General features: G+C 42.2%; 1 protein-coding gene and 1 long non-coding RNA gene across 3 annotated transcripts; one reads left to right on the forward strand and one right to left on the reverse strand.

Annotated features, from left to right (window-relative positions):
* Window positions 1-1,838: 1,838 nt before the first annotated feature.
* Window positions 1,839-24,614, reverse strand: KATNBL1 (katanin regulatory subunit B1 like 1). 2 transcript variants are annotated; one of them, XM_082240837.1, is made up of 10 exons: window positions 24,061-24,601; window positions 13,073-13,200; window positions 11,224-11,264; window positions 10,278-10,560; window positions 9,916-10,034; window positions 9,475-9,525; window positions 9,302-9,391; window positions 6,645-6,734; window positions 4,904-4,997; window positions 1,839-3,222 (listed from the first exon to the last, which is right to left on the reverse strand). In XM_082240837.1, exons 1-10 carry the CDS (start codon window positions 24,158-24,160, stop codon window positions 3,190-3,192), a joined length of 1,029 nt encoding a protein of 342 aa, XP_082096963.1. In that variant the 5' UTR covers window positions 24,161-24,601; the 3' UTR covers window positions 1,839-3,189. The 2 variants fall into 2 exon arrangements, with proteins under 2 accessions (XP_082096963.1, XP_082096962.1); XM_082240836.1 differs by lacking the exon at window positions 1,839-3,222 and having other exon boundaries at window positions 4,795-4,997; window positions 24,061-24,614.
* Window positions 11,281-18,335, forward strand: LOC309542651. The gene is made up of 3 exons (XR_014224338.1): window positions 11,281-11,731; window positions 13,117-13,218; window positions 18,248-18,335. It is a non-coding gene; the product is annotated as an uncharacterized lncRNA (long non-coding RNA).
* Window positions 24,615-26,278: the final 1,664 nt, after the last annotated feature.

A 26,278-nucleotide genomic window follows, 5' to 3' on the forward strand; every position in this document is an offset into this window, starting at 1 on the left:
ATCTGTCCTACCAGTGAGCACTCAGGGCTGATTTCCTTAAGAATGGATAGGTTTGATCTTCTTGCAGTCCATGGGACTCTCAAGAGTCTCCTCCAGCACCATAATTCAAAAGCATCAATTCTTTGACGATCAACCTTTTTTATGGTCCAGCTCTCACTTCCATACATCACTACTGGTTTCAATAGCATAGGCATTTTAAAAACATTACTTTTAAAACAAAAACTCATCTCTGTTACTTGTGTTTCAAATGATTTTCAGGAAAAAGCAAATAACCTGCCCTGGAAACATCTTTATCCTCCAAGCTACTCCTGGCTAAACAGCACTACTTCATCCATCCGTTCCACACCAACTCTAGGTATCGCAAGCTGCACTTCTCTACCTTTGATGCCTGCTAAAGCCCACTCCTCTACTCCCCACTTCCTCTCTCTGGTCAAGATTTGGCCTCCAATGCTAAGATAGAACCAGTCTACTCTGCCTTTCATTCTGCCCCTTCTCATGCCCCTTTCCAACTTCCAGTTATCTCCCCTTATGCACCATCTCCTTCGAGTATCCAAATACACCATTTCCCCTATTCTCAAAAAAGAACACATTTCTAGGCTCATTGTCCCTTCTCCAAGTACTACTCTTTCCCCCTTTATCTCTGAACTTCTGGACTGTGCTGCTTACTCCTATATAACAACGATCTTTCCTCCAATTTTACTTTTGACCATCTCCAATCTGGCTTTCACCTCTTTCACTCCACTGAACTACCCTCATGAAAATCATGGATGACCTCACTGCCAGATCTATGAGCCTCTTCTCTGTACTTATCTCCTTTCTGTCATGTTTGATAGTTAATAGTTCCTTCCGGTTAGATTCCTATTATGCCCTGGGGATCCTTGCTGCTGTCCTCCACTGGCTCTCTTCCTGTCTAATTGCTTTTTCAGTGTCTCCATATACTGCTTTCCCCTCTTGTTGGGATTCCTCAGAAGGCTTGGCTGCCTACTATTCTTTCTCACCATACTTTGTCCTTCGGCAAGCTTACCACTTTTCCATGACTTTCAGTATCACCTATACAGTGGTACCTCGGGTTACATATGCTTCAGGTTAGACTCCGCTAACCCAGAAATAGTACCTCGGGTTAAGAACTTTGATTCAGGATGAGAACAGAAATCGTGCTCCAGTGGCTCGGGCAGCAGCGGTAGGCCCCATTAGCTAAAGTGGTGCTTCAAGTTAAGAACAGTTTAAGGTTAAGAACGGACCTCCGGAACGAATTAAATACTTAACCCGAGGTACCACTGTACATTGATGACACTCAGCTCCATCCCTCTCATCCAATTCTCCACCTCCAGCTGCCTCTCTAGTGTTTCTGTGTAATCTACTATAGTATTACCTGGGATTTAAAATCTAATCAGAAACCCCTTAAAACCAGAATCTAGGCAAGTATTCTGTAACATAGGGGAGAACGTATGATTTAAACAAGCCTCTATTTCCTGTTCTTTCAGTACACTACTGACATTCTTAATGCATCTGATCCTAAGGACATAAGACCATCTCCTCACAGCTATAAAGGCTTGTAAACCAAGACAAGAGAATTAGGCCTTCTTGCCCCCCCCTTGATTTACTGAAGCTTGGTATAAATTGAGGCAAGTGTCTTTACAGTTCACTTATATAGATAAATATTGCTTCCTTGCTTTTGACCATAAATGTTCTCATGGCACAATACATGAAAAGAGACCTCTTTCTAACAGTCTACAGTTGTGTATAGAAGCAGCTGGTGTATAATCACAAAGCACACTGAAGATCAAACTTAAATCCGGTGATCAACTTGGTTGGTATGCTTCAAAAATACATTTCAGTTTGTTTTGTGCACAGCTGGCACTCGATAGAATTTTATTTAGACAAACATATTTACTAGTAACATAAGACACAGGTGCCATCCCATGAACCCATCAACCTGTTTTCCTTTTAAATATAGCTGATAAACCATAGCAGATTGAACTAAAATATCGCAAATGAGTAAAAAGAAACACAACTGTAAACTTTTGCACTGGATGTATTATTGCATTAATCTTCCAGTTAAGATTAAATGTTAAGTCAGGAGTATGGCAACTACATTTGCAAGAGCTGCAGCAATATTAATTAGAGGAGGTAGCAGAAGCATTGTCAAATCTGAAAAGCATAGGCCTACTGTGGCCGTAAACATTTCTAGGAGCTTGGAGTTATAAATATCTGAAGATGTCCTAAGCGGAGTGAGAGAACCAGGTAAAGTTATGCGAACTTAATTAAAGCAGTAGTAACATTTAGTATGTTTACTCGACACATTTAAATGAAACACAACAGAATATATTAGAAAATTTAAGTATTAAAAATGCTAGGTGTACATATTCACCATTTTGCTAACAACCTCCCTCTATGCCTAAATTTTAGTACTCTTAGGTCATACAGGTATTTAAGTAGTCAGTCAGTGGAAATATCCACTTAAATATATTTAAGTGTGCAAAATGTTTCAAAATGATTTGTACACAATTTGTGTAAACACCCTGATTTTTAATAAAGAGTTTCCATCCCTCTATACAGCATCTTTATATATTGGCTATAATGGTTTCTTACTACATTGGCTATTTGCAATACTAGTAGTTAAGGCCCCTTGCTATATACAGTTTCTCAGTAGTGCAACAAAAATAGTCTTTAATATCTTGATTAATATAGCAGACATATATCAGAGTTTCAATACAGCAAAATTTCATAATATCTTGAAAATATACACATTTTTACAATTCATAAGAAAAACAAAGTTTAAAAAATATTTATGGCGACTGGTCTCTTGTGGTTCCTAGTAACTGGTTCTGCAATTCTGTCTTCACAATTAAGTTTTGCTGTTTTATACCATTATGCAGTAGAAACTTTCACGACTTCATCCAGTAACTGAACAATCCCAAAATGCAGCAAAGGCATACGTATAGTTTTCATAGTGCACTTTCACCTCATTGAAGTAAAGGTTGCTCCTATTAGAAATTTTTCCACTTCAATGTGAAGCAGATGGATTTTAGTGGTTGAATTAAACAGTCTGGCGGTCTAGTCCTCTCCTGCCAAAGACAGTTCTCAGAAGAGATGTCCTTTTGGAAACAGTACATAGTTCAGGATTACTTGAAGGGCTTCTTAGCCAACACACACTACATGTACACATACACTTGTCCTCCAGGAATGTCAGTGCAGCTGTAATAAATAAGTATCCACATCCTTAAAAAAAAGAGAGAGAGAGAGAATTAAATTAATTCAAAGAGCCATTCACTGCACAAAGTAGGGCTAGAATCTAAGAAGAGGCAACCACTGACTTGTTTGAATTGATGCAGCCAAATATCATTTGCTTCTGGACAAAAATGTCACTTTTGAAGAATCTCTTTTACACAGATATCACTAGAATTTAGTGAACGTGTTCTACATGAGTATCTCACCTTGCTCATAGAAAGCCATATGAATAGGAGTGTACCCCACCCCACTGCAGGCACCACCCCAAGAATCTGAAATGTTATATGGGAATTGTTGCTCTAGGGTGAGATGTTGAACTATTCAGTTCCCCTGTACAAACCCTCCCCTGCTTCTTCCAGCAATAGATGCTATGCTAAAGCACATATCTTGGGAAATCCTTCCCTTCTGCACATGGATTCTTTCATTCTCCCTTCTAGAATTGTTCCAAGCCCTTGAGCAAGTGCTATTGAAACAGAGAAAAGTGCATCTTTTGTTTTTCTGTCCTCCACTTTGGAGAGCGAGAGCGCGATACAAGCCCTCTTCAGGCATTACTGACAAAGGTTAAGTTACCATGCAGGGAGTAGGGGGAGATCAGAGAGAATACTCTAGCTCTGCCTTCCTTGTAGATGTCAACCTTGTGATATAACCCTGGAAAGCTGGGGGCGGGGGCGGGGGGGTACCAAGAATGGCAAAGAGGGGACAAGTGCACTAGCCCCCTCATATGGGGCAACTTAATAACACCTGAAGAAGTCTGCAGGCAGGAGGAGCTTCAGTAATGCATGGGCAAGGATGAGATTCTTTCCTCCTCAACCATACATATTTCTTTCATGAGAGCTGGTGAATCAGCGCTAGGAAACTGAGATAGAACCAGAAAGTCTCTGGTTTGAATTTCACCTGTACAAGGAGCTCACTAAACTGATTAAGTACTTCACACTTGATCTCAGCCCTCTATCTGCAATACAGACATAATACTACAATTGCTTCTCACAGGGCTATGGCAAGGTTGACAAGATAATGTGAAGCCTTTGGAATTGCTTCAAGGATTGTTACGATTACGTCTTCTCTTCCTTTTCATTTGAGCCACGTACACGGCTCCCTCCTCTAATAGAAAGGAAAACATTTGATACTTCTGCAGCTGGTCCAGAATAAAGAAAACAAGGATCAGGCTGATCAAGCAAAAGAGCCAAGGGATGAGAAATGGTTACCAAGCAAAGACCGAGGAGCAGGCCCACAATAAAGAATAAGGCAAATTTATTCAATCCAACTTACTAATGGGCTACTTTAAAAGTGACAAAGACTGAGGAGAGCGAGAGCAGTTTGATGAATTAATACAAGGGAAAGTCACCCCAACACTTTGCAGGCCCCAGTCACATTAACTAAACAAAGAGAAATAGTTGGTTGCTGTTGGTTGCTCTCAGCCCCACTCACCTCACAGAGTGTTTGTTGTGGGGGAGGAAGGGAAAGGAGAATGTTAGCCGCTTTGAGACTCCTGAAGGGGAGTGAAAGGCGGGATATCAAATCCAAACTTTTCCTCTTCCTCTTCTTCTTACAGAGAGAATCAGACTTCCGAATGCTTAGTAGCACCCCACAAAATAAATCAGCTCACTACAGCTTAACTGTAATGGAGGCTGTATAATATTGAGACCACGAAGGAACACCACAAACACATTACCTTTGCTATATTACCCGTATATCCTGGAACCAAAGTAAGATGATTTTCTTGCTTCCACAATCCACTTAATTGTGTCTTTAAACTCTGAATATTTCTATGAAAGAAAGACAAACACATGGAATTATATTTTGGGCATCCCTAAATTGAGCACCCCTTTACTATGATAGTTTTTCCAACTTCAGTTCAGGAAATTTAAAAAATACATATGGGTAAAAACTAAAAATATTTTTTAAAAGATTGGGGGGGGGGAAATCTTAGTCTATGGAGAAAGTTCTCCCAGTTTTTATGGATAGAACTGTTGGTTAATAGAGAAAGCAAAATGTAATGAAACATCCTGGGAGAAAAAGAATCTCAAGCTATATTGTTTAATTTGATAGATTTCAGTGCTGCTCCAAGCAATCTGACCCCAAAAATCTAGTTTCAAATAATCACCCCAAAAGCATTTAGATCCCCCCTGCCATCAAAACACATTATCTACATCTGCAGTTGAGATATGGGATATTTTAAATATTGTCTGGTGGTTTGATTCTACATATATTATTTAAGGAAATTTAAAAAATGTTTTAAAGAAACCAACTGAATATACTGAAAAACCTATTCTCCTATATCATGCTAAACTATCCCATTCAGCTGGAAGCTTCTTGCATTTCCATACTCATGAACATGTTAGTAGGGATTAACAGAGTTAAACTATGCTACATACTTACTATATGTTTAATATAATTTTTCCTGTCATAGCTTCCGCTAAAGAATGCTAAGAACTGCAGTTTGAAGAGGTTCTGAGATGATCCTATTAGAGATCACTGTCTCCTCAGAGAACCAGTTTTCCTCAAAGCTGAATGGCATGTTAAAGCAGTTTAAGTCTATAGTGTAGATATGTCCTTAGACATATTTTCATTTAGTCCATGGATTATTCTATTTTCAAAAATAAACTTGTAAAACTAGGTTTTCAATGGGGGGGGGGAATATAGTAAAATATTTTCAAAGCATTCAAAGACAGTGAAGTATCCCTGTCTTTTTGCAACAACAGCCAATTTTAAGCAGTTACCTAATACTTATAAAACCACATTTTTCTTCTGAAACACAAGTTGCCATATTCTTTCAACATTTTATTAAAAGAAGATTTGAGATTAAAGTAAACTCTTCTCTTTTACAAAGCCTCAGTTGTGTATTAAAGCTAAAGTATTTTAAGTTTGTAAACTGCCATGGGGCTCCTTTGAGGGCCATAAGGTAGCATATAAATATTTTTATAAAGACAAACAAATTCAATATTTGGAGCCACATCCAGTGATGCTCACCCATTTGTGCAATGGATTTCTGCTTGTGTAACAGGACACACTCTTCCTCTTTCTTCCCTATACCCTGCTGGTGACCCCCCCCCCAAAAATCTGGTCCAGAAGAAGGGAAGAGAAGGGGAAATCACACTACATGAGTGGAAGTTAACTGCATAATATCTGTAGATGTCTTGACATCATCTCTGAACAATGACTGCCACTCTATTGCAGTTTTCAGCTATAAACCATGCTTGGATTTGACATTTTAAGAATATTGCTTATAGTACATTGTGGGTATTATATTAAACACAGCATTTCCAGGTACTATGGCTGTTTCAATAATTGCTAATCTGCAAAGCCATGGAATGTTCTGCAACTGCAAAGCAAAAAACAGTGAATTTAAAAAGCAAGAAATGTAAGTCATATTAAGGACCATACTGTCATGAACTTTAAAAAGCGTAACTTACCCATCCTCTATTTTTTCTGCATGGGCAGAAAGCTCTGGCCACCACCTCTTAATAACAGCTTGGAGCCAATTTAAGCCAACGATCACATATCTGAAATGATTTTATTTTGAATTACAAAAAAATGCTGCAGAGAAGTTTAAACCCAAGAAGACAGAAAATTCATTTGCAAAATGTTCCTCCATGGAAACAGGAGGAAAATGGAATTACTGTGGTGCCCTGCAAGACGAACGCCTCGCGAGACGAAAAACTCGCAAGACGAAAGGTTTTTTCGTTTTCGAGTTGCTTCGCAAGACGAATTTCCCTATGGGCTTGCTTCGCAAAACGAAGCTTGCCCCCGCACCCCGGACCTCTTTTGAAGCAAGGGGCGGCAGGGAGAAGATCGCTTCTTCCCGTTGCCAGCCCCGCAATCTCCGGGGAAAGAGGGGAAGGCGCGCGCGCCTTCCCCTCTCTCCCCGGACCCCTTTTGAACCAAGGGGCGGCAACGGGGAGAAGCGATTCTCCCCGCTGCCCCTTCCCTTGCTTTAAAACAGGTCCGGGGACAGAGCGGAAGGCCCGCGGCGCTTCCCCCTGTCCCTGGACGGTCTCCATAGGAACGCATTGATTGATTTTCAATGCATTCCTATGGGAAACCGTGCTTCGCAAGACGAAAAACTCGCAAGAAGAAAAAACTTGCGGAACGAATTAATTTCGTCTTGTGAGGCACCACTGTAAGTAAGTTGTTACAGAAGGAACTTTCCACAATATGTGAATAAGTGCCACAGGCATTTTCTCCTCATAAGCAAAGCAGAAGGGTTTTGTTTCATACACTAGATCCAACTGATCACTTTATTTGGTACTTGGGAGGAATTTTGTTTTGGACTGCTTTGGCTAGCTACCTGAGGGTTTCATTCTTTGTGCATCTTTCTATGTTAACGGGATTAAGCAAATTGAACCCATTGCTTGATTAGAGATACAGGTAGCAACCTTTTTGCACATGTCACCTTCCGCCGCATGGGTCCATTTAGGCCCGGAAGAGGGTGGGACAGGGGCATAACAGGCTTGTGCACACCAATATGCACAGGGACCAGGAGCAGAATCCCTGTGCAAAATGGTTGCCACCTATAGTTTCTGAATTGTGATGAGCACATACAACATGACTATTTTCAGCATGTTACAAGCAGAAAATATGCAATCAAGATGATGATGGTTGAGAGTGTGCATGCACATGGATAATAGTGTTGTAGATTGATTAGCCTTGCATATCATTTTATAATAATGTCTTAAATCAATTTACTATATAAATACAATAAATCATAATGAAAATGTGTATAAACCAATACACAATATCAACATAGTAACAATGATAAAACCACACCAAAGCTTGGATTAAGTAACTGTAACATCAATATAATCAAAGCTGCCCATATACCTGGGAGAATGAAAATGCTTTAACTTGGCACTGAAATTACAGTAAAGTGGGCACCAGGAGTATCTCCCTGGGAGCAACATTCCAAAGACTGGAGGAAGCTATTAAAGAGAAGACTCTCAGTGCTTTTTTGGCTGGGAGGTGGAGAGATGGAAAAACAGAGAAGAGCCTCAGATGGCAAACACAGTGTCTGAGAAGGTTCATATGAGACAAAGTGGTCCTTTAGGTAATTGGGTTCTGACTTGCATGGAACTTTAATAATGGTGAAAACCAGTGCTTTGAACTGAGCTTAGATGCTAGTTGAAAGCCAATGCAGTTGGGCCAAAACAGATGCTCTAGGTTTACGCCTTCCAGTTTTTGTTAACAGTCTGGCCACGGCATTTCAAACAGTCCTCAAAGGAAGCCCCACATACAACACATTGCAGTAATCCAGCCTAGACCAGAATGTACACAGCTGAAGTAAAGCTATCCACATCCAGAAAAGGTCATAGTTGGACAACAGCCAAAGTTGATGAAAGATATACTATCCCATGGATGTCACGTGGGCTTCTAGTAGCAATGTTGGAGCTAAGAATACCCTCAAGATGTGGACCTGCTCCTTCAGGGAGAGTGAGATGGCATCCAGAACAGGATCCACTTCACTCATCCCGTCAGAGGAATCAACTTGCAGTGTCTCAAATCTTGTCTCGAATCAGATTCAGTTTATTGGCTCTCACCTAGTCCATTACTGAGGCCAGACAGCATATCCACTGCCACACCTATTCGAGCTATAAAGGAAAAACAGTGCTGTGTGTGATCAGCAGTGATGGCAGCACACTCTAAAACTCTGGATAATTCCCACTCAGCTGTATCATAAAGACGCCAAATAGAATGGATTATAAGACTGAACCCTGCAGAGCTCTACACAGGAGACTCTTGACCATGGCATTGTTCTGGAGTTGGCCATCCAGATAGGAGAGGAACCACTGCAAAATAGTGCCTCCAGCTCCCGTCCTGGCTAGCACTCTAGAACAATGTCACTGTCAAGAATACCAGAGGAAGAGAAGTCTCAGTAGGAACAGACTCCCCGCCCTGTCTTTCTCCCAAAACAGACAATCATATAGGGTGACCAAGGCAGTCTCAGAACTGAAGCCCACAGTCCCCTTAGCACAAAGAGACCTTAAAAAATTGGACCAGCCAGTGAAAGAAGATTAACTTTTACTTTGTCAGCATCTAAACATTCATATGAAGAGAATTATATTTTAAAACTTACTCTTCAAATTTGCTCTTAAGCAGTAATCTAACTAATGGTAGAAGGTCTACACAGCAGCCCACAGAAATATATGGTTTTTCTTCCTGTAAACTGAAACAAGATAATGTTAGTATACATAAACTTGCTCTTTTATAAGAGCTCCACAAACCCCTACCCCTAGGTGTATTTTTTACCTGCTGGTAAGAACAGGAAGGCAGTCTACCACTACACCCAGATCTTGTATCCTGGAAACATCAGTAAAAAATGTACACTATTAGACACAGCTCTAAGTAATTCTTCTAGACTTGAAACTTTTAAGCTCAAGAATTCATGAGCCAGCACATTCATTTAAATACAGCAGACTAAGAATAGCTGCAGTAAAAAAAGAAAAGAAAAAAGACATGCAAACTTTACACAGCATTTGTATTTGAGTCCAACAGGTTTTAGAGTCCTGCTGTCTTCTTTCAGTGGATACTTGCAAAAGTAGTACATGGGCCATTGAGGTGAATGGGAGGTCTGTGCATGATTTTTAAATTCCCATCCAGCCCTCTGCCTCTGAGGGAGTGGGAATCCTCCACATACAAGCACTGAAACCATTGTGGACTGGGTATACCAGTGACATTTTTCATATTTACCTTATTAAATAGGCTACGAGCTCGCTTATACTTCTTCTCCTCCAGAAAGTTAACGCTACATTCAACCGGAGGTTTCTACTGAAGAGAACCTGTGCCATAGTATCATGATCTTCTGAAACCTAGAGACATGGGAACAATTTAGCCAGTATGAACCAACAACTGTCAACCTATACTGTTTGTATCCTGCTGGTTCTCATTACAGCTATCATGTACAGTTCCTTACAGGCTTTCTGACCAACATTTTAAAATATAATGGTTACAAAATCCAAGCCCTACTAAACAACTAAGACTGGAAGTAAGCCAGCAATCTTAAGATTCCAGCTTTTCATTTTAAAATAAGTATCACGTAACATTTAACTTACCTCTGAAAAAAATCCACTGTACTTTGATGATGGACTTTCTGTTTGAGATCGGCCAGAATCACTGGAGTTTAGTAAGAAAGTACGACCGTCAGCAGGCAATTTTGCTGGCAGATCAGCTGCACATGCCAGTTCATTTTCCTTATTTGCCATGTCACGGCTCTTGACTTTAGGGAGCTGTTTCTTTCTGAAACAAGGCTTTGGAGTATAATAGTGAGCTTTTCTTCTGCAATATACTACTTTGAACAGAGGGTGGGGGCTGGTCAATGTTTGCCCAGCAGTTGTTCTGCAAAAACAAAACAATGAGTTTATTATCTAGTCAAAATCATTATGTATAGTGCATGCTGTGTTATGATATTTTGCAGTAAGGTTTTATCTACCATAGTAGCATCCTGCATCGAGTTTTATAACATTTTTTATTCAAGGAGGACTGAACTGACACAATTTAAATCTGCAATCTGACTTACATGGGAAACACTTTTATCAATTACTTTGGTTATATGAGTGTCAGAATCTGAACAATCTTTAATGTATCATTATACTGATGCAAAATGGGCGCTGGATAGTGGTGCAGGAGTATTAAACACAGCATTAACTCATTTACTAGAAAGCCAAAGATACTGGTCCAGTTCACGCATAATGCTAACCCAAACTGTGGCTAAACGCAAACATGCAAGCATGTAAAAACTGTGGCTGCTTTGCCCCTCCCCAAGTCATTCTGCTGTTACATAACCCAGAGCTGAGCTAAGCCATGGTTTGCGGTTTGCTTTGCTCCAGACAAACCAAGCAGTAACTAAAAAAAAACCCTGAGTTATGGCTAAACTAACTTCTAAGAAACTGGGCTAAAAGATGCTCATTCAATATTCTTCACTGATAATCGGAAAAGGGACTTGTCTAAACTGACCAGTTGTAGAATTCTGCCTCCAAGATTAAGAGAAGCAGCTCTTACCTGCCTGTGGAAGAAGCCAAATGTTTTGAAGGTTTCTTACCCTAGAAATGAACAGCATATATGTTATAACCAAGAATGAAAAAACCTACTATTAATTTTCTATGTGTCTGATTTTCTGTTTTTTTCCTCCTTGTTTCAATCGTTGTATACAACAAGCATTTGGGGAAAATACATTTATGGCTGCTCTGAGCATCTAGCTGAAGGACATGATATTGTGACATCCATGGCGAGAGGTAGGATTATGACATCAGAGAAAACTTTGTATTACAACCTGTGTTATAATATCAGTCTTTACTAATAAAATGTGGCGGAAAGAGTACACTTGATTGCCAGGGTCTTAGATAAGTCTGTCAACAACTTGAGAAGGTAATATGGTTGAGGATGATTTCTTCAGCACACCAAGGGAGCTGTTATCTGTCATATTATCAATATGTTTATAGTGAGACCGTTCAGCATTTGAATGTTCTAACATTTTATATTCTGACTCATCGGGACTCCCCACAAAAAGGTAAGGTAACAATACAAACCACTTTTCTGTTGCTACCTTTGGTGTTATAAATTAAAAGGGCATTTTCACTCACAATCCTTTTGGTAGTGGACAGCATGGTTTTTGGAAGAAAATGGTTTCTCATGTTTTAACTGTGTTGCTATCAAACATGTAGAATTCATCACCTATCCCCATTGCTTTTAATTTGATTAGGCTCATTTTTGTGCTTTTCACATTTTAACCCAAACGTGGAAAGCTTCCTTATTCAACTGAATGCACAATCACAATCATGCTCCACCTCAGACTGACTCAAAATAATGTAAGAGTGCAATAGATGGATGGGTTACAAGGAGGGGTGTAGAAGGAAAAAGAAGCTATTTGTCAAGTAGATCTTACCCCTGAAGGTTCAGTTATAAAGAAGGGCTCATGCTAATACAACACTACTTGGCAAATTAGTGAGAACACCTTCCCCATGTTGAAATGGGTAGATAGGTAGATCTATCAGAATATTTCTAGAAATTAGCAGCCATTTTCTGTATTTGCCTCTTCTGGATGGCCTAAGCATGTTCTTTATAAGCCCATCATTTCATTCTATTTAGAAACATAAACTAGTGAATCATGACAATCATGCACTCTTTATAAGACAATATTTATGAAGGCTGTCAACCACACCCCCTTCACGATGGCATTTGGTTTGGCTGAAGAGGTTCTTATACCTGTTGTCAGTGATGTGGACCAGCAAGTTTTCCAATGCTTATTTTTTCTCATGGAAATTTTTCTATTTTATAAATTCATTGGTAACAATGAATGGATGCCAGTTTAATATACAATATTTGGCAGCCTTGACTGTTTAAATGTTTTTTTCTCTTTGTTAACTAAATACAAATAAAATAAACACGTTAAATTATATAACTCTCTAGGGCAGCCTTTCTCAACCCTGGGTCCTCCAATGTTGTTTGACTACAACTCCCATCATCCCTAGCTAGCAGGACCAGTGGTCAAGTATGATGGAAATTGTAGTTCAACAACTAGGGACCCATGGTTGAGAGAGGCTGTTCTAAGGCGCCTGGAAATTTCCCAATGCAAGGCTGATTAAAAAAAAAAAAAAGGGGGGGGAGAAGAACAGTTATACACGTTTTATAATTGTAATAGTTTTATTTGTTTTTATAAACTGTAAATAAAAAAGCAACTGGAGCTACTGGGTATTTGTAGCTCTTGCCGATTATAATATTGGAACTAATGACCCTTTACAGCTCTGAATGGGAGGTCACTCAGAACACACAACACAACAATAGAACTAGCTGTGTATGTCTTGCGTTAGAAAACTAGTTATACGATCTAGATGAAAACGTAAAAGCTTACCTCCTTCATGTTCTCATTAATGGAATAAGAACTCCTTTTTCTAGGGAGATCAACAGGACGACCGTCACTATACAATAGCATTCGTTTTCTAACATTTTGGGCTTCAGTTGCCATAATATCCAAAATCCCTGGTTTTCAAGACAAAGGTAAAGTTAATTTTCATTCTTAACATTATCTGTCACTCCCACGGTAATCTGAATGAGATTTAATGAAGACATTATTTATTTAGCACATTAGATGCAATCTACAGGGAAGTCTATAAAACTGTATCAGCTGTAAGTGGTAAGTACTTAACTAATACGTGCCCTGTGGATACTATGATAGAGATTTTGAAAAACCTCATCAGTGATGTGGTCCAATAAGGACACCTGAAGTTTATTATTATTTAAATATTTATACACTTTCTAAAAAACACAGCAAGGTACTGAACAACATGGAATATTCACACAATTAAGATTCAAAATATGTCAATGCACATTGGTTAATTCAGTCTAAAGATCTGCTAACACCTAAGGCCAATCTCACTGCTGCCATCATAAAAAAAAAATCTTCAAAGGGATCCATCTGGATACTATTATCTGCCATAGGCTATACAGTGCCAACCTTTTAACTAAGCCCTTGACAGTTTCTTCTCTTCAGCACTTGCTTACAACTCCTCAGTTAATAAATAACTAATATAAATTGGTTTCAGAAACGTAAGAACCACAGACTATTTGAAGTCTAGCATAAAGGCCATTAAGTTTGGTATTTTATTTTTAATAAATCAGCATTAAATAAAATTAGTTAGTGATTTGTGGTCCTCATCTCATAAGCTTTTGTTTCCTTCTCTCAAAATAATCCCTGGGAATACTTATAAATCAATTTCAGATCTGCCCAACCATCCTCTGGAGCCTAAGGTAGAAGCATACTATGGAGGGCAATGTTCCATTGCAAAGATGCTTTGTGCAGTCTATAAATAGGTAATCAGCTCTTCAGTCTTACTGGACTGAAGTAGAGCTGAGGCTTCCTTAAAAATGCTCCTTCAGAACAAGTGCATTAGGTAAAGAAAACAGGCAAGTAGAAATTCACGCCAATGTAATACCGTTTTCTGAATGTTAATATCCATGCAGCAGTAACAGAAGTACAAACCATCTGGTTTACCTATCCTGACCTACTTTATTGCATAGAATATCACAATGTGACACAGTCTAGTTCAGCCTTCTATGTAAGTTACTAACTTCAAAAATGTTATTAGCCTGCTGGGGGCTGGCTGGAAAGATGCACAGCATTTCTAAGCCAGGTGGAAAGAGGGCTGGAGTGTTCCATCTCTCTTCCATCAGCCTACTCAATTGCCTGAGCAGAATTCCTGGTCACCTACAGCAGCTACCAAACTAGGGCTCAAATACTAGAGTGAGGGCACAACCCAGTGAATATGTAAAGAAGTCTTTAAAATACAGTGGTACCTCTAGTTGCGGACTTAATCCATTTCGGGGTGCTGTTTGCACCCCAAAAAGTCCACAACTAGAGCGCCTCTTCTGCGCATGTGCGCGGCATGATAGAGTGCTCCTGCGCATGTGTGGGTGGCGAACCTGGAAGTAAACACTTCCAGGTTTGCCGCATTCGTAAGCTGAAAGTCTGTAAGAAGAGCGGAAAGCAACACGATGTATGACTGTACCAACAAATACAGTGGTGCCTCGCAAGACAGTTTTTTCGTCTTGCGAAGCAACCCTATTAGCGGCTTAGCGCTATTAGCGGTTTAGCGGCTATTAGCGGTTTAGAGGCTATTAAAGGCTTAGCGGATTAGCGGCTAAAAGGCTATTAGCGGCTATTAAAGGCTTAGCGGATTAGCAGCTAAAAGGCTATTAGCGGCTTAGCGGCTTAGAAAAAGGGGGGGAGCGGAAAAAAATCGGAACACTTGCAAGACGTTTTCGTCTTGCAAAGCAAGCCTATAGGGAAAATCGTCTTGCAAAGCAGCTCAAAAACGGAAAACCCTTTCGTCTAGCGGGTTTTCCGTCTTGCGAGGCATTCGTCTTGCGGGGCACCACTGTATTACAATAAAATAGTTACTAGGTACTGCTTCAGATTTGTTTGAATATCTAAGCTATAAGTGTACAGTGGTACCTCGGTTTACGAACGTAATCCGTTCCGGAAGTCCATTCTTAAACCAAAACTGTTCATAAACCAAGGCGCACTTTCCCTAATGAGGCCTCCCACTGCTGGTGCCCTTCCACCTTTCGGCTTCCATTCATAGACCGAGGTAAAGTTCGCTAACCGGAACACTACTTCTGGTTTTACGGAGTTCTTATACTGAATAGTTCGTAAACAGGGCTGTTCTTAAACAGAGGTACCACTGGACCGCATTTTAGATAGTATCAAATATTTCAGTTCAAGCACTTTTGGCTCTTGGAAAACATTTGAGATATTTATATTGTTCTTAAAGCCAACACGGGGCATTTCCTCATCTTGCACAATGGGTTGCAAATTCTGTAGCTACCAATTCCTCTTTATATCCTGAAGGACCAATCTTGTTTTGAATATAGCTGTTTTGTGCAAGTGCAGTTTTGCATAAAACAGCTGTATTAAAAATAAAAAACATACATAGGTACTGTGGATGTCTTCAGCAGCCACCAGCAGAAATAGGCATGCTTATCCTCTGAGATAAATGGAAACAAAATGGCTAGTTTGCACTCAGGCAAGGAGCAAACAGAAGTAGGTGGTGTGACAATAGAGAAAGGACGCAAGGAAACATCACCACACATGCAAAGAACCAGACACAAAAACATGATGTCACAGTAAGCTTCAGTATGCACAGCATTCAGGCAATCGTGCATTTTTTATGTCTGATAATTGCAGATCAGGAAAACTTGGATTAAATGACAAAAACCTATAGGTTGGCAATTGGCATTTGGACAAGGATGGCTCACAGGTGCCAAGAAAAACAAGTAGCTCTGAATTCACATTAAACTTCAGGTGCCACATGGATGGGCCCCTCAAGTATTTGTTAGTTTTATTTTTCCAGCTATAACTCAAACTAATCAGATCCTAGAATCATAGAGTTGGAATAGACCACAAGGGCCATCGAGTCCAACCCCCTGCCAAGCAAGAAACACCATCAGAGCACTCCTGATATGTGGTTGTCAAGCCTCTGCTTAAAGACCTCCAAAGTAGGAGACTCCACCACACTCCTTGGCAGCAAATTCCCCTGTCAAACAGCTCTTACTGTCAGGAAGTTCTTCCTAATGTTTAGGTGGAATCTTCCTTCTTGTAGTTTGGATCCATTGCTCCGTGTCCGCTTCTCTGGAGCAGCACATAACAACCTTTCTCCCTCCTCTATGTGACATCCTTTTATATATTTGAACATGGCTATCATATCACCCCTTAACCTCCTCTTCTCCAGGCTAAACATGCCCAGCTCCCTTAGCCGTTCCTCATAAGGCATCGTTTCCAGGCCTTTGACCATTTTGGTTGCCCTCCTCTAGACACGTTCCAGTTTGTCAGTGTCCTTCTTGAACTGTGGTGCCCAGAACTGGACACAGTACTCCAGGTGAGGTCTGACCAGAGCAGAATACAGTGGCACTATTACTTCCCTTGATCTAGATGCTATACTCCTATTGATGCAGCCCAGAATTGCATTGGCTTTTTTAGCTGCCGCGTCACACTGTTGGCTCATGTCAAGTTTGTGGTCAACCAAGACTCCTAGATCCTTTTCACATGAACTGCTCTCAAGCCAGGTGTCCCCCATCTTGTATTTGTGCCTCTCATTGTTTTTTGCCCAAGTGCAATACTTTATAAAGTTAAAGCACTAATAAATTTAAATTTAATAAATTTAAAGCACTAAATTCCTAATAAATTTAGAGCACTGGAAATTAGTATTACATCAATTAACTACCACCCCCAGGCATATGTTGCAATGAGATTAGATAATCTGTATTTTGGGGGAAGTATAAATTGTGGTAGTACGTGTGCTGGTTGTTTGTTTGTTTTTCAAATCTGAAAAATCCTGAATACTTTACAATGACAGTGCACTTCTGTGTATGTCTTCTCAACTGATGTCCCACTGAGTTCAATGGGATTTACTCGTGTGAAGTGTGTATAAGATTGCAGCCTAAATGAAATTCAGAGCTGTTCACTCCCTCTAAATCTGTGTCTCTTTCAAAACAAAACCTTAATTATCTTAATTAGCAAATTAAAAGTTGTCTAGCCAAAATCCTCAGCTCAGCTGAAATGATCAGTTATTATCACATGAGTAATCTACTGCAGTACCAATCAGCCTTTTCGCAACTGAACCCTATGCCCATCAAATTAGTTCTCAGAGATGGAATTCTGACACTACTTTCTTGTTATCAATTCAGCTTCATATATAAATAGCTCCAGTTCCTAGAAGAACAATCCTAGTTTGTAGCACATGGTGAAAATCATATCTAAATTAAGCCTATAGCAGCCTTCAAAAGATAACAATATGCAGTTTTCTAGAGCTTGGAGCAGACATATTGGACAACCTGGTCCTTGAGTTTGTTTCATTTGGGTGGGGGGAGACACCTCTCTGGCTCATGGACCAAATATAGTCCTCCAGTTCTCTCTATCAAGCTCTTGAGCAGGCTTCATCAACTTCGGCCCTCCAGATGATTTTGGCCTACAACTCCCATGATCCCTAGCTAGCAGGATGAGTGGTCAGGGATGATGGGAATTGTAGTCTCAAAACATCTGGAGGGCTGAGGTTGAGGAAGCCTGCTCCTGAGACACTCTCAAGCACAAATCCCTCACTGGCCCTGTTCACTCGTGCCTTCCTCACGTGCTTCTGCCTGGCTGGAATGTGCTCCTGAACCGTGATATTGTACAGTGGTATCTAGGGGTTACATACGCTTCAGGTTACAGACTCCACTAACCCAGAAATAGTACCTCGGGTCAAGAACTTTGCTTCAGGATGAGAACAGAAATCGTGCTCCAGCGGCGCGGCAGCAGCAGGAGGCCCCATTAACTAAAGTGGTGCTTCAGGTTAAGAACAGTTTCAGGTTAAGAACGGACCTCGGGAACGAATTAAGTACTTAACCTGAGGTACCACTGTATCTTGTTTTCCAGAGTAGCAGTGTATATGTAGACATGTATGTAACTTTGGTCTTTTGTGTACTGTAGGTGAATTGCAGGCTTTGTACAGAACTAAGTCACATTTGTTGCTCTGTCCAATTTTTCCTCTAGCCTTGTCCATGCAGCCCCCCGAATGTCGCCCATGAGGAAATGTGGCTCCTGGGCTGAATAGGGTTCCCTACCTCTGACTTACTTCCTCCTCCCTTCCAATCCCTTTCCTTTTCAGAATTACAAGCCTGGTAGATGAAGGGAACGCAGTGGATGTAGCCTACCTTGATTTCAGCAAGGCATTTGACAAGGTGCCCCATGATATTCTTGTAAAGAAGCTGGTAAAATGCGGTCTTGACTATGCTACCACTCAGTGGATTTGTAACTGGCTGACTGACCGAACCCAAAGGGTGCTCATCAATGGTTCCTCTTCATCCTGGAGAAGAGTGACTAGTGGGGTGCCACAGGGTTCTGTCTTGGGCCCGGTCTTATTCAACATCTTTATCAACGACTTGGGTGATGGACTCAAGGGCATCCTGATCAAATTTGCAGATGACACCAAACTGGGAGGGGTGGCTAACACCCCAGAGGACAGGATCACACTTCAAAACGACCTTGACAGATTAGAGAACTGGGCAAAAATAAACAAGATGAATTTTAACAGGGAGAAATGTAAAGTATTGCACTTGGGCAAAAAAAATGAGAGGCACAAATACAAGATGGGTGACACCTGGCTTGAGAGCAGTACATGTGAAAAGGATCTAGGAGTCTTGGTTGACCACAAACTTGACATGAGCCAACAGTGTGATGCGGCAGCTAAAAAAGCCAATGCAATTCTGGGCTGCATCAATAGGAGTATAGCATCTAGATCAAGGGAAGTAATAGTGCCACTGTATTCTGCTCTGGTCAGACCACACCTGGAGTACTGTGTCCAGTTCTGGGCACCACAATTCAAGAAGGACACTGACAAACTGGAACGTGTCCAGAGGAGGGCAACCAAAATGGTCAAAGGCCTGGAAACGATGCCTTATGAGGAACGGCTAAGGGAGCTGGGCATGTTTAGCCTGGAGAAGAGGAGGTTAAGGGGTGATATGATAGCCATGTTCAAATATATAAAAGGATGTCACATAGAGGAGGGAGAAAGGTTGTTTTCTGCTGCTCCGGAGAAGCGGACACGGAGCAATGGATCCAAACTACAAGAAAGAAGATTCCACCTAAACATTAGGAAGAACTTCCTGACAGTAAGAGCTGTTTGACAGTGGAATTTGCTGCCAAGGAGTGTGGTGGAGTCTCCTTCTTTGGAGGTCTTTAAGCAGAGGCTTGACAACCATATGTCAGGAGTGCTCTGATGGTGTTTCCTGCTTGGCAGGGGGTTGGACTCGATGGCCCTTGTGGTCTCTTCCAACTCTATGATTCTATGATTCTTTTGGGTTGTGCTTTTTTAGATAGCTTCAGATTGATCTGTGATCCACATGGTTCTCTCCCCACCCCTGCCTGCCAATCAAGGTTGTACTCTGCCAATTTCACAGCTAACAATGGTTAACATTAAATGTATAACTACAGCTGGCACCAAACCAAAGTTGGCAAACTCTTTGCAGACTGCAATGATCAGTGGGCTGGTTTACACGTAACACAAAACCATAATTAAATGCCTCCTTCCCTAACCTGGTACCATCTCGGTGTTTCAGACTAAAAAACTTGCATAATCTCTGACCACTGGCCATTTTGGTCGAGACTAATTGTAGACCAAAACATTTAGAAGGCTCTGATTTGGGGAAGACTGGTTTAGTACTGTGTGTTCAAGCCTTGGGCTTGTGCATTTCCCTTTACCCTCCCTTATCATACATTCAAGGAGATCAAAAGCATCCATTTCTGTTTTAAGCTAACCACAGCTTTTAAGGTCCCAACAGAACCCAGCCAAATTGTACTTAGTGTTAACTATGCTTTACTGTAACAAGCCAGGTTCATTAACCACAACGTCGGCTCATTTTAATAAACTACAGACAACACTAACCACAGTTATTCTGTGACAGGCAAGTACAAGAAGATGGGTAAAGTGCTGCAATTATCCACAAGACTGTCTATATGCAATGCACGTAGTAACACTTTTAAAGTAATTGATCAGGCAGCATTATATCTTAAGGGTTTCAAAAGTTAACAAAATAGACAATCCTCAGAAGAGAGACTTCATGAACTTTTTGCAGTGCACTTCCACGATGTGAATATTTTCCCACCAGGCCCAGGTTATCCTCCTTTTGGTAAATGTATGCAGGTCTTCTGCACCAAAACTGAAGGAAAGGGAAGGTCAAGAGAAGCACTAAAGTAAGCAACTACTGGAAGACAGGAAAAAAGCTAGCCTCACATGATTAATTAGATCATGCTGCTTTCTATGTCATCTTAAAAATAAATAAAAATCAATACTTTCAATTTTAGAAAGGGTTTTTTTTCCTTGTCCAGTTTTCAAGCTAATGCCAAAGGCAGACTAAATACAGGTTTTAAAAAAATATGGACCTTTTTAAAATTCAATCCTGTACTTGCCACCCAAAATTATATAGTCATCAAAAAACTTCACCATGTGATCACATGAAACTCAAACACTGTGAGCAGCGTGTAATGTGGACAACCTATGTCTGCTTTGTAGGGTGCATCAAAAGGGGGGGGGAAGAGCTAAGGAGGTTTGTGGGCTGAAGTACTTCTAAAATAAGTGAAAGTAATAAAAATGAAAAGGATAACAAAACCAGATAAGCAGCAAAATTATTCCTTATGCTTTTCCTTATGTTCAGGGAAGTTTTTAATACTTAATGCTGTATTGTAGTCAGTTGGGAGCCGCCCAGAGTGGCTGGGGAAACCCAGCCAGATGGGTGGCGTATAAATTAATAATAATAATAATAATAATAATAATAATAATAATAATAATTCCCAAATCCATTTTTTTATCAAATGCAGATAATCCACTGATTGTCAGGAATTTATGGTAACACATGGATATATGTTTTCAACATAGTAATTTACCACAGAATTAAAAACCTTCTGAGAAAAATGTTAGCATCCTTATGCCACAGTGATCAGTACCCCATTAAACCCGCCAATGCAAAGATTTATGCCTGCACAGTGGGAGTTCCCCCCTCTCCCTCCCTATCTGCAGCCCCTAAATCTTTTATGGATTTCCCCCTAACCATTGAGAACAGATTTGGGGAGGGCACAGGGAGCACATAGAGGGATGAAACAGCGAAGTCTCATTGTGTAAGGAGAAGTCATTGCACTGACAGGATGGTCACTTAGTGCTACATTGGATACAAGCCATAGGATATTCAACTGTGCTGTAGCGCTTTTAAAAATCTTTCATGATAAGAGAGGGATGTGCATTATCATTTCTTTAGTGGGTCAGATGAAGATCTTGTGAACCATGTGATGATGTACTGATCACTGTAGCATAAGGACATGTATGTTTACTCAGAATAAGGTCCTTTATATTTGATGAGGCTTACTAATACACACCTATTAATTTGATCAACCACTTTTAAATTGACTCTCTTCAGGCACACTGATACTAGTGGCTCCCCCTCAGCATAGCAAACCATGCATTGTTGCACAGGTAAACTGGAGGGGCGGTGCATGCCCTCATGAACGACTTGGAAGAAGGATAGATTACAAAATGTAAAACATACTGGGGGAAAAGTATGTTAGATTCTGTACATAAAGGTTGGAATGCTATGGTACTGGAGTTAAATCTATAGCAACATAATAATAGTGTGAACTACAGCAAAATGTTAAGATTCTTAGGTACTGGTAGAATTAGCAAGGTCCAGCAAACAAAGTTGGAGGAATGAAACTACCTGGATGTGAAACAGGTTCAAGTTCTCCTGTTAACAGAAAGTGGCTTTGAGGACTCCCCCTGGCTATGTTTCTATTGCTCCACCTGCTAAGAGTTTGGAATACTTAGGCACCTTGCATATAGTTTTAGGGAACTACCATCTAATCACTGTCCCACTTGCCTGACTGCATTGTCTCTAACCCTATATGATTTACTTGCATTTCCACCTTCTCATCTCCACCCCAATACACTCTTCCCCCTTGTCAAAATCTATAAAAAAATTGTCCAGTAGCACCATGGAGACCAACTAAGTTTGCTCTTGATAGAAGCTTTTGTGTATATATTTCAACAGTGTCAGCCAACATAGCTACCAACCTGAATCTTCCCCCTTGTGTTACACCTCTCCCCTCCTCCAGATCTAAGAAGAAGCCACAAGGCACAGTGAGCCCTTGCACTATTTTACACTGCATGACATTACTGACAGAAGGCATCATAGTTCAGAGACAGCACATCCACTCTGCATGCAGATTCGATCCCTAAGCATCTCAAGGTAGTTCTGAGAGACTCCTACCCCAAAACCTAGAGAGCCACTGCCCATCGGCATAGACAACACTGAAGTTAGATGGACCAGTCTGTCCACTGGTTTCTTACGGTCCCTATTCTAAGCACTGTTACCCAGAACCTAATTTCATCCAGCCCAATAGGGTTTTACTCGCTTGTAAGAGTGCACAGGCATGCAACCTTAAACACGTGGTACATCCAAAATAAAGTTCCTGATGTAAATGCAGGAGGGAAGGGAGCCTGAAAGAAAACCGGGGTGTGTGTGTGTCATCCTTCTGTCTCCCGAATTAGGGGCTTGAGTGTTAAAAAGATAGTACACCTCAATTTCTTCAGTTTTTAAAAATAGTTTTACAGCGCATACTCACGAGCTGGGGGGGGGTGGCGGGAATGGGGAATCCAACACAAATGCAGCCTCCTCAACAGGCAGCATGACAGTGGGTGGCTGGCAGGCAGGTAGGAACTAGCCAGCCTCACCCCCGCCCATTAGCACTCCTCCCAACAGGAGAAGAGAGCGAGGTGGGCCTTCCCTGCTCAAGGCGAATGAAAGGAAACTATAAAGCGAGGAAGAAGCAGAGCGCCCGGGCGAGGGGGAAGGGGCGGCGGCACTGGCCCTGGCCCTTTCTCCCTGCGGCCCCCGCTGGCTGCCCGGCTGCTGCTTCGCACCTGACCCGGGCCTGCGAGCACCAGCAGGGAGAAGGAAGAAGGGGAACGCCTGTCTGTGACGGCCCGGCGGCTCCGGGGCCAGGGCCCACCGGGCGACCGCTCGCTCACCTGCGAGTGCTGCTCATGGTCCAGGCGCCGCGGGTTCTGCTGCTGGAGGACGGGCCTTAAATGGGAGCCGCCGGGCGCGGCGGCGGCGGCGGCGGAGTCCTAGCGCCGGGGCCCACTCGGCGTAGCGAGCGCCATTCAAACGCCGCCGCAGTGCACGCTGGGACCGGAAAGTCCGGACAGGCGGGACGGCGAGGGAGGCGCCGTCACCAGCAGCGCTCTTCCCTCCCTCCCTCCCTCTCTCTCTCCCCGGCTGACTCGCGCTCCGGTCACGTGCAGCGCACACGGCGCGGCGGGCCGGGGGACTCGGCCCTTGGGGCGCGCTCGCTCCTTAGGCTCTGCAAACTCGGAGGTGGGGGGAGGCGGCGTGTATTGTTAAAGGAGTCAATAACGCGGCTGCCTGGTCTTGCGACGAGGATACCCCGTGGGGAACCCTGAGGCGGCTGGAGAAGTGGCAGGGAGTTCCGGGGACCTCTGGTGAGATCTCGCCCCCGTCTCCGCCGCCTCTCAGTTCTTCAGCGACTGGGGTGGGAGGCACCTGCAGTGGTGCTGAGAAGCTCCTCCATTGGATGCCGGTCCAACAGCAGTACCTGCAGCCAGGCAGGGCGGACTTTGGGCTTCCAAAAGCTCAGTGGCGCCCTGTGCGAAAGCCAAAATTTGTCCCCCCCCCCCACCTCTCGCCTTCCTCTCCAAGTCAAAGTTGCGGCATTCTTCCCATTCTGCCTCAAGCAGCAAAATGAATGGTGCCAGCCCTGCGGACACCCCCTCCCTTTCAAGGTTGCTACGTACTGACATTCGTTAGCCAAAGGCAGCCTCCCTCTCTGGTCAACAGGCGTTTTGCTCTGTGGAGCTGTAGGAGCATGAAGTGGCTGTGGAAAGGCGCTCCTGGGCATCTTAGAGATTTCCCCGGCCAGCCTCCTGTATAATCAGTCCTTCACGTTGTCCGTGAATCTTGCTCCGCTCCTCCTCAGTCTTGCTTTCGTGCTCATGTGCTCTTTGCCTTACAGGCAAATAGTCAGAAAGTCGTCACACCACAGGGCTTTCAGGGCTCACTGCTTCTTCTCTAGATCCTAGTGTTCAGACATCACAGGTTCATTATACAGCACAGTCAACAGGATATTGTGCATAGTTACACTCAGAAGTCTGTCCCAGGTTAGCATGCATCTGCCTCTGGAGACAATGGGAGGGTAAAGTCGAACTGTTGGAGAGTTATAGTGCCTGTTGTGAATGTAGAGACCTATATGGGAGAGACATGTTTTGTTGCAGTTAGGGCAGATGAAGGCATCCGGTTGTGCTGATTCAGGTATACCATGGTTTTTCTTCTTTCTGTGCTCCTCCCAATGTTCATTCCTCAATAATCCTGTATGCATAGAACTGTAACTGTAAGTGCTTTAAGAATAAAGTGGACATATTTTGGGGTGGTTAAATCAAGCGTCGTTATGATGTATAGTTGTCAGATGCCTTGTTGTCTCAATGAGTGTGCTAGCCTTGTGATGTTGCATCTGCATGTGATATTGTAAGGTAACATATGTATCATCAAGTTGCTATGCAGTGTCATGAGGTGATGGAATTCCTCTGGTGACTAAACATCCTGAAACGTAATTTGCTGTATTTGTGAACAATGGGCATACTATCCATAGATTTCCAGGTATTCAAAACTAGTACAGAATCCAGTGAAAAGGCTTCCCTTATGGTATTTCTAGAGACTAAGACTCAATCCCTGTATACTTAATGTCAGGTAACACCCTATAGTCACAGAGTGATTTCATTTCAGAATCAGTTGCGCTGTGGGCAAGATCAGGGTCCTAACCAGGTGATCAGGATAATGTAACTCTTGTGTTACCGAAGGAAACTTCAAATTAGAGCACAATTTAAATACAGTTTGCACAAAGGTTTGGGGGCATGGCTACCAAATGGTGGTATTCAGAACAATCCAAAGCACAGCAATGAGTCATAGTGAAGACAAGTAATCGGGGGCTGCCAGCAGGCCTGCTAGGCAGCAGAAGTGGTGGTGGCCCGGCGGCAGAAACAACAACTTCGCAGGCCACATCATGCCAGCAGGAGGCAGTGGCAGCGGCCTGCCAGGCCTTGTTGTGGTGGCGGGAGCCGGTGGCAGAAGCAGCAGCAGCCTGTGAGGTGGCAAGAGGCAGCAGCAGCAGGAGCAGCCTGCCAGGCCTTGTTGTGGTGGCGGGAGCCGGTGGCAGAAGCAGTGGCAGCCTGTGAGGCTTTGCGGTGGTAGCAGGAGGCAATGGCAGAAGCGGAGGTGGCCTGCAGGCCTTGCAGTGGTGGTGGCAAAAGCAGCAGCAGCCTGTGAGGCCATGTCATGGTGGCAAGAGGCAGCAGCAGCAGGAGCAGCCTGCCAGGCTATGTTGTGGTGGCAGGAAATAGCGGCAGAAGCATAAGCTCAGGTTGTATAGATGGGTAAGTATCATAAAGGGACCACAATCTCTGCTGTCCCTCATTCTGAAAAGAATGAATCCAGGGTAAGCGACTGGAATTCCTGGAATCTCGCACCACTTGGAAATTGGGGTGGTGTGCAACAATATTATGGGTACACTCTCTTAAAAAATTGGAAAGTTTGCAAAAATGAACAAACAAAATGGACTCTATTTTTTAAAAAAACAACAACAATCCATGATGCTTCAAATTTAGCCACAATGCTAAGCATACAGATAAATCAGGATATTGCAAGCATTCATTTTAGCAGAAAAGTTCACATGACCTTGCATTTATCATTTAGTTCTCAGGGTAACAGAGTAGAACTGGTTTATTTAGTTGGGACTGCCAGTATAATTAACACTTTCCCCCCATAATAAGCCCGGGTAATGAGATGCCTTAGAAAATGATTTGCAGCACCATTAAGTGACAAGAGTGCTGTGGCGTTTGCTTTGCTTAGATGTCAAAATATTTATTTTGTCCTCCTGGATTAAATATTGAAACTCATATTGACAGATTTTAAATATTTACAAGTTAGCACAAGTTTTAATTAAAATAAAAGCCTGATGCATTCA

The sequence above is a fragment of the Podarcis vaucheri genome (genome assembly GCF_965113315.1).
Source record: "Podarcis vaucheri genome assembly, chromosome: 1".
NCBI classification, from domain to species: Eukaryota; Metazoa; Chordata; class Lepidosauria; order Squamata; family Lacertidae; genus Podarcis; species Podarcis vaucheri.